Source organism: Lepidochelys olivacea, assembly GCF_965140295.1.
Source record: "Lepidochelys olivacea isolate rLepOli2 genome assembly, chromosome: 1".
NCBI classification, from domain to species: Eukaryota; Metazoa; Chordata; order Testudines; family Cheloniidae; genus Lepidochelys; species Lepidochelys olivacea.
The window spans coordinates 255297684-255311628 of record NC_140411.1 but is presented as its reverse complement, the minus strand read 5'-3'; the positions used below and the strand labels follow the sequence as shown (position 1 = coordinate 255311628).

Genomic DNA, 13945 nt, shown 5'->3' with positions numbered 1-13945 from the left:
CTATAGAGACAGCTGATCTGGTCAATCCTAACTTGCATAAAACAAGCTCCCCTGCTTAGAAGCATCATTAAGATTGTTGTATGAAAGAGAGAGAATCTTATTCCTTGAAGGAAAATTCTAAATAGTGAAAATAGCTGCTTTGAAAGTTCCTTTTCAATACATATATTCTTATTTAGCACACATTTAAAAAGTATTCAGCAAGTAGTTACTTTTCCTTTAAAACTTACCTAATCTCAAGATGTTCTATATAACAAAAACAAACCATCTAATTCCCTTCCCAGGACAATACTAAACCACAAATATTAATGTGACCCATGACTAGAATTAACATGTTCTGCTAGAAATCAGAAATAAAATAGTACAAGTTTAATACACAGCAAAAAAGTGTGTGGGGGAGGGGAGGGGTTAATTAGGTATTTTCTTGCTAAACTTGTATTTAATACTTCATTCCAAATTAGAACACTTCAGAAAGCTAAAAAGTAGAATTTAATCAGTATCAGTTAACAAGAGCTATTTAAAGATATTAAAAAAAACTATAAAACTTGCTTGAATACCTGCAATTATGCCTTTTTATTAAAACAAGTTATGTATTTTCTGAAAAATATTTAGTTGCAAGACTTTTAAGCATTTTTAAATTGAAGTGGCCACCAATCTAACAAGTTTAGAGATATAAGGTGGGTGAGGTAATATCTTTTATTGGACCAACTTCTGCTGGTGAGAGACAAAACGTAAGTACACAATTGCTCCACTAGATGCTCCCCTTCAAGCATACTTGCTAAGATTGTATAACATACTACCTAGAATTAGCAGGAGAGATTCACTCTCACCAGCACAGGGAGGTATAATTTATATATTTTTATACTACACAAATGTTCCTCTGTACGTTAGGTTATTTACTCCACGGGTAGACCAAGTAATATCTGTAATATGTACAATCAAATGCACAAAGCTGTATGTTATAGGCATACAGATATATAATTTATATGTGTATAAATTGCGTAAGACAAGTTGCCTTAGGATTTTTCGTGCAATTACTTGCATAACCAAGAGTTCTGTTTACATGTGAAACAGGAAAATGGAAGTGAGCACAACTCAACAGTTAAAAAAATAATTAAAAGAAATATTATAAGTGAGCTTACAACACAGCCAGCAAATGTATTAATCTTCAAGTTTCAAACAGTAAAAACTTTGTTTATAACTGTAGTTAGTTAAAAAATGTGACCATATTTAGAGATGCTTTTGTTTGTGTTTCAGATAATAAAACACAAGGACTGAACAAAGAATGGTGCAAATAATAGCAATGAGACGCACACAACATTGTACTTTGAATGGCCATGTCTCCAGTTTTAGGAAGATTTGGTACTAGTTAGTTGTACTAACTAATTGTGATCACTCACAAATCATGTTGTCCAACATGTATGGGTCTGATATGGCCAGATGCTGAGTGTCCTCACCACTTACTTTCCTGCCCCCACCTCAATTCCCATTTTGTTTTCTCTACTAACCTGAAAAGAAAAGGTTGGTGGTTTCTTTTTTGGAAGGGAGGGGGGTGGAACGTATGTTTGGGAAAGAATTTCTATTAGCTGATGAATAAACTGTATTTATTCTTATCATAGAAATGTACGGCTGAAAGGGACCTCAAGAAGTCATCTACTCAATTCCCCCATATTCTATTTAAATTTTTTAAAAACCCATAGATTTAATAAATGCTGACCTCAATTTTCAAACTGGGTTACCTAAAGCTAAGCATCAAAGGCCATTTCTATACATCTACAAAAGGGCACGCTCTGCACCTGAAAGTTAGGCCTCAACACTCCTATCAGAACTACATGGTTTGAATGTTTTGACCACGATTTAAGCTTTAAAACCTATGTTGATGCATTTACCAATGGATATCTTTTGTATATAATTCTTATTATCTACATCAGAAATTCATTAATGAAAAATTGTACCTTCATTCCTTCTTCCCAACTAATCCACAGGTCACCTCGAGTCAAGAAGCATGCCACAGCATGTCTGGCTAAATGGTGAATCCAACCTTCCTGCCGGAGCTGTGTCATAATTGCATCAATCCAAGGAAATCCTGTCCTGCCTTCTGCCCACTTGGCCAAAGCCTCAGGATTCCTATCCCATGGAATCTGAACACAGATGGGATTTCCCTCCATTTTATCAAAGCGTGGATTATTAGTAGCTGCTGTGTAGAAAAACTCACGCCACAAGAGCTGGCCATATAGGGAGAGGGGAGGGGAGCTGTTCTTCTTTACCTGAAAGGCATCACAAAAAGAAAACATATTTTATTAGAGTTTTTTTCACTATATATAAACATGATTATCTGACCAAGTTGAGTTCATACCTTTTTGTATAGGTCCGTTAACTTGAAATAAAAAAGGCGACAGGACAGACAGCCAAACCGCAGATAGGGACTAAGCCCTGTGGGACTTGCAAGAAGGGAATTTGCATTCATTCGTGGTCTTTCAAAGTTTGCTACCCAAGCCTTAGAAAAAGAAAAACAAATTGGTAGACTATAGATTAGATGATTCACAGGCAGAGAAGAAGATTATAAAGTTGAATATACAACTGAAACGTAACTAATGATTAAGAAGTTATCTTTATAGTCACTTTTTGTGACTGACGGTATCTCCACTGGAAAAAGCATTCATATATTTTTCAAAATTACATGAGATGTTATCAAATTTTCTTTTAGTTCAATTTTTACACAAGTTGAAAGTCTAAATTTTCATCGACTTTTAAAAATCATTACAAAAAATAAAATAGCTATTCAATCTGTATCAGGATACTGGTCTTTGGCTGAAATTTCTTGGAAATTCTGCTCTCCCCCCCATACTTATTTGTAATAGTAATTAACCATGGTTTTCAAGATGCCAATTTTTGCTTACAGCAATGATCTGCAACATACCTTTCGTTCCAAGTGCCTTTCCAGTCGTGTGAGAGCTTCTGTTTCTCCACCTGGCCACACTGCTGAAGGCAAACCATCGGTATCAAAACCTGATGGGTGAATTAAAAGAAGAAAAACAACATTTTTTAATACTATAGCACAAAGAAACAGTAGTTATCCCTATTCTTGGAGAATAACCGTATCATGGTTTGAGAACATCACTGGATAGCAGAATACAGCTTTTAAAACAACGTTTGGTAGGACTTGTCACTTTGGCAAACTACTTTAGAACACCATTTACCTGCAACCAATTTAAATATGATTTTGATGCTCTATTATAAAAGGCAAAGGTGGACAGATCTTACTTCAATTCTTTTTTACGTTTCCCTCGGCATGGATAATTTAAAAATAAAAACTATTTTCATTTTTGTTTACAGTTTCATTGTTGAGTTTTCAGCTCTGTAACGTTTGGGATGCAAGAACTACAGAGATTTTTATTTTTTAAAAAGAGACAACCTTTTCCATTAGAATTTGAAAAATGCATAACAAAAAAACAAAGGACAGCCAAAATGTTAACAGCTTGTTTTGAAAAATTTTAAATTTGGAACAAAAATTTAGAGAGACAAGTTTTTATATTCTCCATGTCCACTGAAGGTAATCTTCCGCAACGGATGTTTAGGTTAGCTGTTCGATATTAGGAAAAATGTTCCAACTATAAAGATAGTTAAGCACTGGAATAGGCTTCCCAGGGAGGTTGTGGAATCCTTGTCATTGGAGGTTTTTAAGAACAGATTTACTTGGTCCTGCCTCAGCACAGGGGGCTGGGCTAGATGGACTCTTGAGGGCCCTTCCAACCCTATATTTCTAGGATTCTATTCTACTGAAAAACTGAGTGCCTAGGAGCAGAGCAGAGAACCAGGAACTAAGTCAGTAACCAATGAGAAGGGTATGCTGCATAACACAGGGACTCAGCAATCAGTGCAGTAGTGTCACTGAAGTAGATACTTAAAAGTTTTGTTAGATTGGGTCTTAAAACTGCAATTTTTGAAAGGGACGAGGTCAACTTGAAAATTTGTCTGACAATTCTGTACCTGCTATAGTGACAACTTACAGTATTCTGGAGTGTAACAAGAAGCTAGTAATTTTTCCCCCCCAAGTTTGAAAAAAGACATTTGTTGGAGGAGCAGAAACATCCTTATAAAATATTTTTAAATTATTTGTAAGGATCCGGACATATTTAAAAGGTGTTCCAGGAGAAACTGATGGTGAATGTCAAAAAGTTCAATTTGTCAGTATCTCTTTGATTCACCATGCTATGATTAGTCTGACATGTTTTCATATGTGCACTTGTGTTTGCGAGATTAAAACAATGATAACTACACAGATCATTACTGTAAACAGTATTATGTAAAAAGTGATGTGCAAAGTTGTTACTAAGTGTTGAATTATATGCTAAACTGATCAAATACATATTTTACTTTTTGTTCTATTAAACCAAGTTGTGTTATTTGAATTGAACTGGACTAGACAGAGCAGTGGAGGTCTGACAAGATTTTTCCAGACACCTGTGGTGACAGCCTAAAGGCAAAGTAATAGTCATATTTGCTTGTGTTTAATGGAAGTGACTGAAGACTAAATACACTAGAAACAGAATGAGGATAAAGGAGTCTTTTTATTATTTTACTTTCTTTACTTTATCATAATGTCTTTGTGGCTTTGCAGAAATAGGTTTTTAGCACTGGTTTGTATGAACACAGGGTGCTATCCTGGAGCACAAAGATACGGAAGGTGTTCAATACAAAAGAGGAGCTGTAATGATATAAGCAGGAGTGTTGTAAGACAGACACGAGAAGTAATTCTTCTGCTCTACTCTGCGCTGATTAGGCCTCAACTGGAGTATTGTGTCCAGTTCTGGGCACCACATTTCAGAAAAGATGTGGACAAATTGGAGAAAGTCCAGAGAAGAGCAACAAAAATTATTAAAGGTCTAGAAAACATTATCTATGAGAGAAGATTGAAAAAATTGGGTTTGTTTAGTCTGGAAAAGAGAAGACTGAGAGGACACATGATAACAGTTTTCAAGTACATAAAAGGTTGTTACAAGGAGGAGGGAGAAAAATTGTTCTTAACCTCTGAGGATAGGACAAGAAACAATGGGCTTAAATTGCAGCATGGGCGATTTAGGTTGGACATTAGGAAAAACTTCCTAACTGTCAGGGTGGTTAAGCACTGGAATAAATTGCTTAGGGAGGTTGTGGAATCTCCATTATTGGGGGTTTTTAAGAGCAGGTTAGACAAACACCTGTCAGGAATGGTCTAGATAATACTTAGTCCTGCCATGAGTGCAGGGGACTGGACTAGATGACCTCTCAAGGTCCCTTCCAGTCCTATGATTCTAAGCATATTAGCTAACTACAATGTTTTCAAACAAGTGTGCTCTGAAGTGTGGTCTGATATTATGGGAAGATGGTTATGCTGCAGGAAGCCAAAAAATATAGGGTTTGACCTATCCATCTAGCCTCATACCAAAAAAAGTCTTGGAGTCACTTGTTTAGGCTTTCCACCTTTGCTGTAGGTTGATCTGATGGCAGCAGTTTTAGTTTAATTATGAAGCTTAAGCGTAAAAGTCACCTGGCACCCGAACAAGATTGAAATAAGCATGTAGGACATTTTTTAAGTAATATTTAAAATGTGTCTAACATAGTGCAGTGAATGAATATAAGTCTTATAACGTACCTAGCTCTTCTAGTGACGGAACACCATATTTCTCATCATGGTCATCAGAAACTGGCGAAGTGCACTTTTCCATTACTTCTGCAGTGATGGTTTCCACTGGCATCTCCAGTGGTTCCATTCTACTGATTAAAGTCTGAAATCTTTTATAGGTAAGAGGTGGCTGTCCTCCATTTAATTCTATAATCCTGTGTTCAAAAAACAAATGCCTTCATTTCATACAAGTGCATATTACAAATTTATATACATATGCACACACAGGAAATCTGTTCTTACCTGCAGTTTGAAATCTGTTATTACATAAACAAAGTGATTATTATTCTTGCTTTCTGGGTTGAAAACAAACTTCTCAGCAGTAAACAAATAATGAATAAAAATGTTTAAGGTAAACAAATATATACACATGCTCAAACAGATTAGAAACAGCAGTAAAAATAAAGTTATTGCAAAGACGAAGACATACATACAAGCCGCCAATTAAATGCTTTACAACTGCAATTTGGAAGAAAATATTACTGTGGTATTCCGATGGAATAATATGGTAACTTTACTTAGGCAAAAAATGAAGATCTAATGCTTTTTATGGCAGCCACTGTACATGCATTCACACCCCCACCCCGCTTTTATACTCCACTTTTTCCTCAAGAATAATTTGCTTCAGATATACCTAAAACTCCAGAGAACATTGAAGCAGAATTTAAACAAACCCTAATATTGTAGCATAGAATGGTCAAAACCATGTTGTGCAGAGGGAGCAGCATTTTTTGTTTATTTTTTTTTACTACTTCATTAATTTGTTCCCCCTCCCCCAGCTACTGATGAAACAGTGGGTTCCAAACAGTGAAAGAAAAATACAAATGTGAGGAACTACTGGAGAGATTGAAATAAATGACTTCTAAATTAGCTATAACAGTATAAAACTGGAAACTAAAACATAGCTAATAAATTTATCAAAATCTCAGTGGGACCAATACTTTACATTTTGTGGATTATGTATGTATAATAGGGATCTAGTACTAATCCATTAAATACAGTGGTCTGTAGAAAAATATAAACAAGACATCGTGCCAGGCAAGATGGTGATTTCACGCAATCCCCAATAACCTTCTAGATACATAAATGAAAGAAAGGGAGTGTTTGAAAAATATTCGATTCAGAACTAGCTCACTAGAAACAGTTAAGGACTTTAAACTTCTTGACATATTTGCATACTGAAGACTGTAATAATTGAAGCAAGGGTACTGATCTTGACCTTTAGTATTCTGAGCAGGTTCTTTATCACCCCGATGGTATGGAATGATAGAAAACTGTTAAAAATCGGTATATATTGCACTATATACAAAAACTAAAATTTAAACACGATAAATCCTATTTAAAGTGAATTACAGGCATTTATGCACCATATCCTCACAAAAAGTAGGCGGCCATTTTTATAGACCGATTATGGCATATTTTATTAAAGGACTGATATTTTGGCTTCCTTGAAGCATTTTGGAGTTCAAAACTCTACTTAGTATTGAAATAAGATGTCATTATTTCACTGGGGGGTGGAGAGAAGGAAGAGGAATGAAACCTGACTAAGCATACAGAAAAGAAGACTGCAAACTGTGCATTGCAGTTTCTGTGCAAAACAATGACTGAATGCTGCATAAAAACCACACATTACTACTTTGTAAACTTAAGACAGTGGTAACTTACTTGTCTAAGTCATATAACGTATGTGAAATTCGTACAATGACCTCCACTCCAGCTTCGCTAGCCAGCTTCTTAATTGCTGCATCCCTCTCCTTCCCAAATGGCTCAGAATCATATTCAATAGAAAGCTTTGCAATGTTCCATTCCTGAAATTTAGGAAAAAAGAAGTGTTGGTTAGAAACAACAGGTGCCGGGGAATGGAGGGAAAGAGACACTTATTCCGTCACACCTAATTAGATAATAATCCAGTCTTGCACATCAGCAAAAGTCAAAAACCTTAAGAGTAGCAGTAGCAAAGATAAACTAAAAGCCAGGCCTCCCTCTCGCCATTATTCAACACTTTCTCCCCCCAGAGAATAAATGCTGCCCTTTAAGCATTCCTGTCAGTTAACTGCATGGGAAGATAAATTCCCAGACAGAATTAATTCAAAAAACAATCAAAGTGACTTTTAAAAAATTACCTCAAAAAAAGAGAAAACCAAGATGCAGTTTTATAGACCCACAGCCTGAATCACCTGACATGGGCCAGCCACAGTTGTTTTATTGTGCAACAGACATACTTTTGGTGGACTCCCAGGGTATCCCACAATCCCACAGGCCTACTTTCTTTGTCCTCTGGACAGTCAAGTTTGGTGGACAGTTAAGTTTTCCCACACTGCACCACAAACATTTTGGGAGGATGCTAGGAAGTCTGGGATATGGGTGGTTGGACGCGAGCCCACATGATGCAATGTAGAGACTGGACCCAGGGTTCAACAATTCCTAACCTGGGGTTACAAATGACTGTAGAGGCTCAAGCCCTAGGTTAACAAACCCAGGGTCTGCTAACTCGAGTTCTATTAAGCCTGGGTTTACATTGCAGCGCAGACATACTCTTAAGAGTCTTTCTGGGAGGCCTCTACAGTTTTCCTCTAGAGAGTGTTTGTGCTGAGCTGGCAGGGGCACTTTAGTTGATTGGAGACCAGTGTATGGCGGGATGAAGGGTGGAAGGGAATGTTCTATCATGAGGAGTCTCTGTTTAATTTTCCAGTTCTTCCTAACTCTGAATTGAAGTGCTAAGCAGAAGCTTCATTTTTAAGAGATCTGTTTTCCCCCGAGGCAATGGATGACAGTGGGAATGAATGCCCACTGCTCACCAGGAGGGCCTCCTGGCAAGTGGGGAAGCGTTTGAACCCCAGTTAACCAGAAATACTCTCCCATTGAGGTAAAAACCTTCCCAGAGGGAGAATATAATAAAAAAGATAAAATGGACCTCATATAAACCAACTACTAGCTACCTTACACTAACTAAACTAACTAGGATAAGAAACATCTATAAGGCAAGCTCAAAGTGGACACTGCTGAAACTCCATCTCAGGCCAAGGTGGGTGAAAAAACAGATAGAAAATCTCCTATTGAAGGCACATGTGCAGCTGAAGTGGAACATCCATAAGGACAATACTCAAAGGAGGAGAACAAGCTCTTGAGCTTCACAGAGCTCTTCCTCAGGTCTGGAGAAGTTAACCAGAGAGTATGTCTACACTGCAATTTAACATCCGCAGCTGGCCAGTGTCAGCTGACAGGGTATCAGACCCTGGACTCCAGCCCGAGCCCAAACAGCTACACCACAATTAAACAGCATCATAGCTTAAGCCCAAGTCAGCTGATGTGGGCCAGCCATGGGTGTTTAATTGCAGCGTAGACATACCCAGATGTCCAAGCGACATACAAGGTAGGACAGATTGTTAAGCATAAGGGATTCACACACAATTCCTGGCAGGTTTGAATTGTTTAGTAATAAAAGCCTCCCCACACAAAAACTTTAAATGTCCTCAATACAAGTCCTTTTAGAGTCTAGGTATCTAACTTCATCAAAATAAGTCAAGCAGCATGTAGCAGAACTAGCTTGACAGCTAGCAATTATAGCTTGATTCTATACAATTAGAAAAGTTATGATCCCCCAATTTCCAAGTTTAAGTTTATAAATTTAAGAGGAACAGTTTGAAACATTGGATTCTTTTTCCCCCCTCAAAAAGATGAGACAGTGAGACACAATGGATAATACAGGGGGTAGAAGTAGCCCTCCCAGCCTACCCTGAACCCACCAAAAACCAACCAAAGGATTTAACCTCTACACAGGAATCTCATTAGATATTAGGAATGACTATAACATTTCTGTCCATGAACCTTGAACAATTTTCCCAGAATAAAAACTTCCTCTCTACTTCAGGGGGAACTGTCAAACCAGGAGGAAAGTTAGCAACAGCATAAAATTTCTATATACGTTGCAGGCTGTTATGAGCTATATTTTATTTTACACAAAAAAAGAGCAAAGTCAAAATAATTTCAATCAATTAATGGGAACATCAGTCAACAATGAAGCTGCTAAGCAAAAAACCACACATGTCTTTAAATCCTTCTTTCTCAGAATAGGCGCCCAACCAAAACTTTCTAACCTTAAAAAGTAGTGAGGGATTCAAAGGTATTTAGACAAGTACTGATTTAAGTTAAAGGGCAACAGGAAGTGAGTCTTCCCAGACAAAACTAGTTTGATGATTGAAAGCTAAAACTTCTGAGTGGAGGTGAAAAAGTGAATGAAAAGAAAAGTGAAGCATTTGAATTAAAACACACCTCTGCCTAGAGCTTACCTTAAAGAGCCTGGGAAACACATCTGCTGGCTGTCCACGAATCACAAACAAACGAGAATTTAATTTTCGTAGATTGGCATCTAGATCTTCAAGACACTGAAGCAGAAACCTGTAGAGAAGAAAGACCTTATCACAAAGCAACATTTACCTTCCTGAAATAATTCAAACAAACATTTTCAGTTAGGAAAGGGGGAATAGAAGTAGATAGTCAAATAGAAACTGCCAAGTTTCCAGGATTTTACAGAAGACCTGCGTTCATACATGCATATGCTTGTCGAGATTCAAATTATACATACTTATTTTGACTGCAGTTGTTTATATTCACATGTATTGTTCTATACTGAATTGAAAAAAAATGTATCATACATTTTAATTTTGGTATGTACCAAAATGAATGCTAGTTATAATTTGGAGTGCAGTTATTCAATAATGGAGGGACAGCAGGGGAGTGAAGAACAGGAGTCAGTCAGTTGTTAGGAGAATAAAAACTTTGTGTAGTAAGGCCTCATACAATACAGTAACCTAAAATGTGACTGAGTACTAGGGTAGCTAAAGTCACACTAGATGATCATAATAGTCCCCTTTTAACTTAAAAATCTATAAAAATAGGACTTCTATGTACTAATTAAGATTTGTGGCTAAATTTCGTTGTCTTAGCTACCCATTCAGTAGGATTATTTAAACAGGGCAAATAAAATAGCCAAACCATGAACCCTATAAATCAACCAAAAATGGTCTCTAGTATGGCTAGTCTACAAGTTTTCCAAATGGAGAGATTATTTTAGCAAGTCTTTCCAAGTCCATAAAACTTAAATGTGAAATTCATCACAAGTACAATTAGTTACTATGAATTAACAGTATAATTTTTTTTCATACAGCAGTTAATCTATGCAAATTAGGATATAACTGTTTTTACATATTTAACAAGGAGTATGGAGGATTAGTTAATGTTTATAAACTACTTTGTGAAATGTTATGCAAGTCTGAAGTATTCAAATGTTGCAAGCAACACACACACAAAAAACTTCCCTTGGACAAGATGTAGCAAAAATAATGCATCATCATAGGTTGGGAAGAAAATACTTTGGTGTGTAAGATATACACTAACACAGTAAACTCCTTTTAGCTGCACTAAAAAGGAACTCAGTCATCACCCCTCCTCCCCCCAAATTGTACAAAAAAGAAAATTTAAGGAAGATGTTTAAATTAACTGTCAGCTGAAGTTAATCAACAGAAATAAACCCTGATGTCTATGACATCATAAAACAATCACCACAATTTAGCTAAACACTTGCAGAATCATTGATAAATAGCTTTAAACTAACAATATAGTTTTTTGCCTGCTGCTAGCCTCCATACACAAAAATTCTATTGCTAATTCTGGTACGTGATATGATTCAATAAACGCAGAGTGATGGGTATCCCTTCCCATCGAACAAGCACACTGGCAACAGATAATTTCTAATTCACATATTTCATCTCTGCCAGCATCTCTCTGCTCCTAGCATGAGGATTTTCAGTGCTGTAATTTGTTTTGGATTAGTGCCAACAGTAACTATTTTTAAGGGGAGGACGACTAATTTTTTGACCAAAGGACAAGTGTCAATAGCAATCAAGCCTGTTCACAGAAAAGAACTGATAATCAAGAAATTCTGTTTTCTGTGGTCCTCTTGCCATCAGTGTCAAGTGATGGGACAGCTACTTGGAACCTAAGCAGAATGAATACAAAGAAGCAAAAACAAAGGTTTCAGCTTTACTGACCTATCTAGGTACAGCTTCCCAGTTTCTCCATGAAGACGTGGAAGAACTAGACCCCAGCTAAACACTAAAATAGATGCAACAGTGAGCCCGGAAAGGTACATGTAGGTGAAGATGGGAGGAGGATAATGTATCACAGTTGGAGGACTTGCTGGCTGAACGCTATGCTTTTTTCAGTTAGCACTTACCGTGTTTAATTATTGTAACGGGATGGCCAATTCTCCTACCCACCAGGCCAAAATTACTGCTATGTGAAAAGCTGCTTTCCAGGACCAAGAGACAAAGAGGCTTCCATACACAGGTATGGATAAGGCGGATACGCAGGTAGATAAGTTTAGTTCCATAAGTCCTTTGACCCCAGGAAAGAATAAGGGGACCATCAAATAAGCCTAAAGGATTAGATACTGCAGCCTGACACAGCTTATGTAACAAGAATTAGACCCTATAGGAGACCTTTAAATACTACCCCAAAAGAAAATGAAGGCAGAGACTTGAACTACTGTACAAGGAACTAGGGAGCAGAGCCGTCCTCATGGGATGGCGAATCGGGGTGACTGCTCAACGGGAGCAGTGGGGGGCTGGTGCCTGCAGGCGAGGGCAGTGCATGAAGCCCTCTGCCCTCCCTCCCCCAGGGGCCGCAGGGATGTGCTGCTGGCCGCCTCAGGCACAGGATCTGGGCAGGCAGGGAGCCTGCCTTCACCCTGCTGTGCCACGGGGCTGGCAATCCTGTGGGATGGACTGAAAGCCCTGACGGGCCAGATCCAGCCCCTGGGCCATAGTTTGCCCTCCTCTGGGCTAGAGGTTCTAGAGCTAAATCAAACAGAAGAGGAGAAATGGGGCAGCTCTGCCTCACACTTCTATATAATGGAAATGGAGCAAAAATAACACCACTGGTAACTACCCTGGAAATGGGGTTAGAATATAAAAGCCTAATCCAAGCAATACACTGTTTATCGACTCAAATTTTGCTAACATATGAAAGAGATAGTGCCAGCCCGTGCAGTCAAAGGCCTTTTCGGCATCTAAAGAAATGAGTTAAGATTCTTTAGAATTTCGTGAAGTGACAAAATATAAAATCAATTGATCTAAATTATCTGAGCCATATCTATTATGAAGGAAGCCCACCTGATTTACATGCATAACATGTGAAAGAACTTTGGTCAATTGCATAGCAAGAGCTTTAACTAAAATTTTAGCATCACAATTGATTAAAGTAATTATAGGCCAATTTCCATCTAGTCTAAGGTCTTTCCCAGCAGAGTTTGCTCGTTCTTGGCCTCACTGGAACATATTCAATAATCTAGGTGTTAAAAGTTTCATAGAACTTTTGTAAAATTAAATTGGAAACACATCTGAACCAGGAGTCCTTCCAAACACATTTCTTTTATAGTCTGAGTCAGTTCTGTGATTTCTACAGGGGCATCTAAAAGTTCCTTCTGAGAGTCAGATATTTGTGGCAGACACAATCAACTAAAGTTATGTATAGCATCTTTACTGATTCTCTCTTCTGCTAAATATAGTTTTGAATAAAACTGTTGAAACTGTTTATCAATATCTGACTGTGTTGTATATAATTTATTGCTACAGTTGCAAATAGCAGCAACCTCATTTGTTAGCCTTTTGTTTAAGTCTGTATGCCAACACCTTGACAGCTCTCTCACCAGATTCCCAGGAGTTCTGCTTCAAACAGAACAAAACAAAACTCAGCATTTTGGGACAGAAGTTTGTTGATTTCATATCTTACATTGATGAGGGTTCTGAGTTTCTCTGTGGAGGGGGAAGACGCATAGTCTACATCCAAGGCCTTAATTTCCTTTGTAAGGCTATCAATTCTATGTTCTCTCCATTTCTTTTTAAAGGTAGCATAAGAAATGAAGGCTTTAAAAGGCTTCCCAAAAAGTGGTGGGGGCATTTGTTTAAAACAAAAAAAAGTTCTAACTCCTGCTGGACAGAGTTAATAAATGATATATCAAACAGCAGAGAGGCATTTAATCTCCACAGTTTAGTTAGGTGTGCATACCCCGGGGGGCCTAAAACATATCTGTAGGAGCATGGTCAGATATAACAACAGTACCAATGCCACAATCAGTGACAGAGTTGATCAAGTCTTGTGACTAAGAAATAGTTCAGTCTTCAATATCTTAAATGTAGTGCCCAAAAACAAAAACCTATAGTCTCTGGCTGTAGGTTTACAGAATATGTGGAGCCTGGGTAATCCTAAATCAGCCATGTGGGC

General features: G+C 37.6%; 1 protein-coding gene across 1 annotated transcript in view; it reads right to left on the bottom strand.

Moving 5' to 3' along the window:
* Window positions 1-13945, bottom strand: part of CRY1 (cryptochrome circadian regulator 1) — a 75221-nt gene that overhangs the window by 26388 nt on the left and 34888 nt on the right. The window contains exons 2-7 of the mRNA XM_084651282.1: window positions 9952-10060; window positions 7328-7470; window positions 5633-5817; window positions 2918-3006; window positions 2354-2494; window positions 1953-2264 (exon numbers count right to left, since the gene is read on the bottom strand). Of these exons, the coding sequence (XP_084507408.1) occupies window positions 1953-2264; window positions 2354-2494; window positions 2918-3006; window positions 5633-5817; window positions 7328-7470; window positions 9952-10060 (979 nt within the window). The remainder of the gene's footprint in view (window positions 1-1952; window positions 2265-2353; window positions 2495-2917; window positions 3007-5632; window positions 5818-7327; window positions 7471-9951; window positions 10061-13945) is intronic.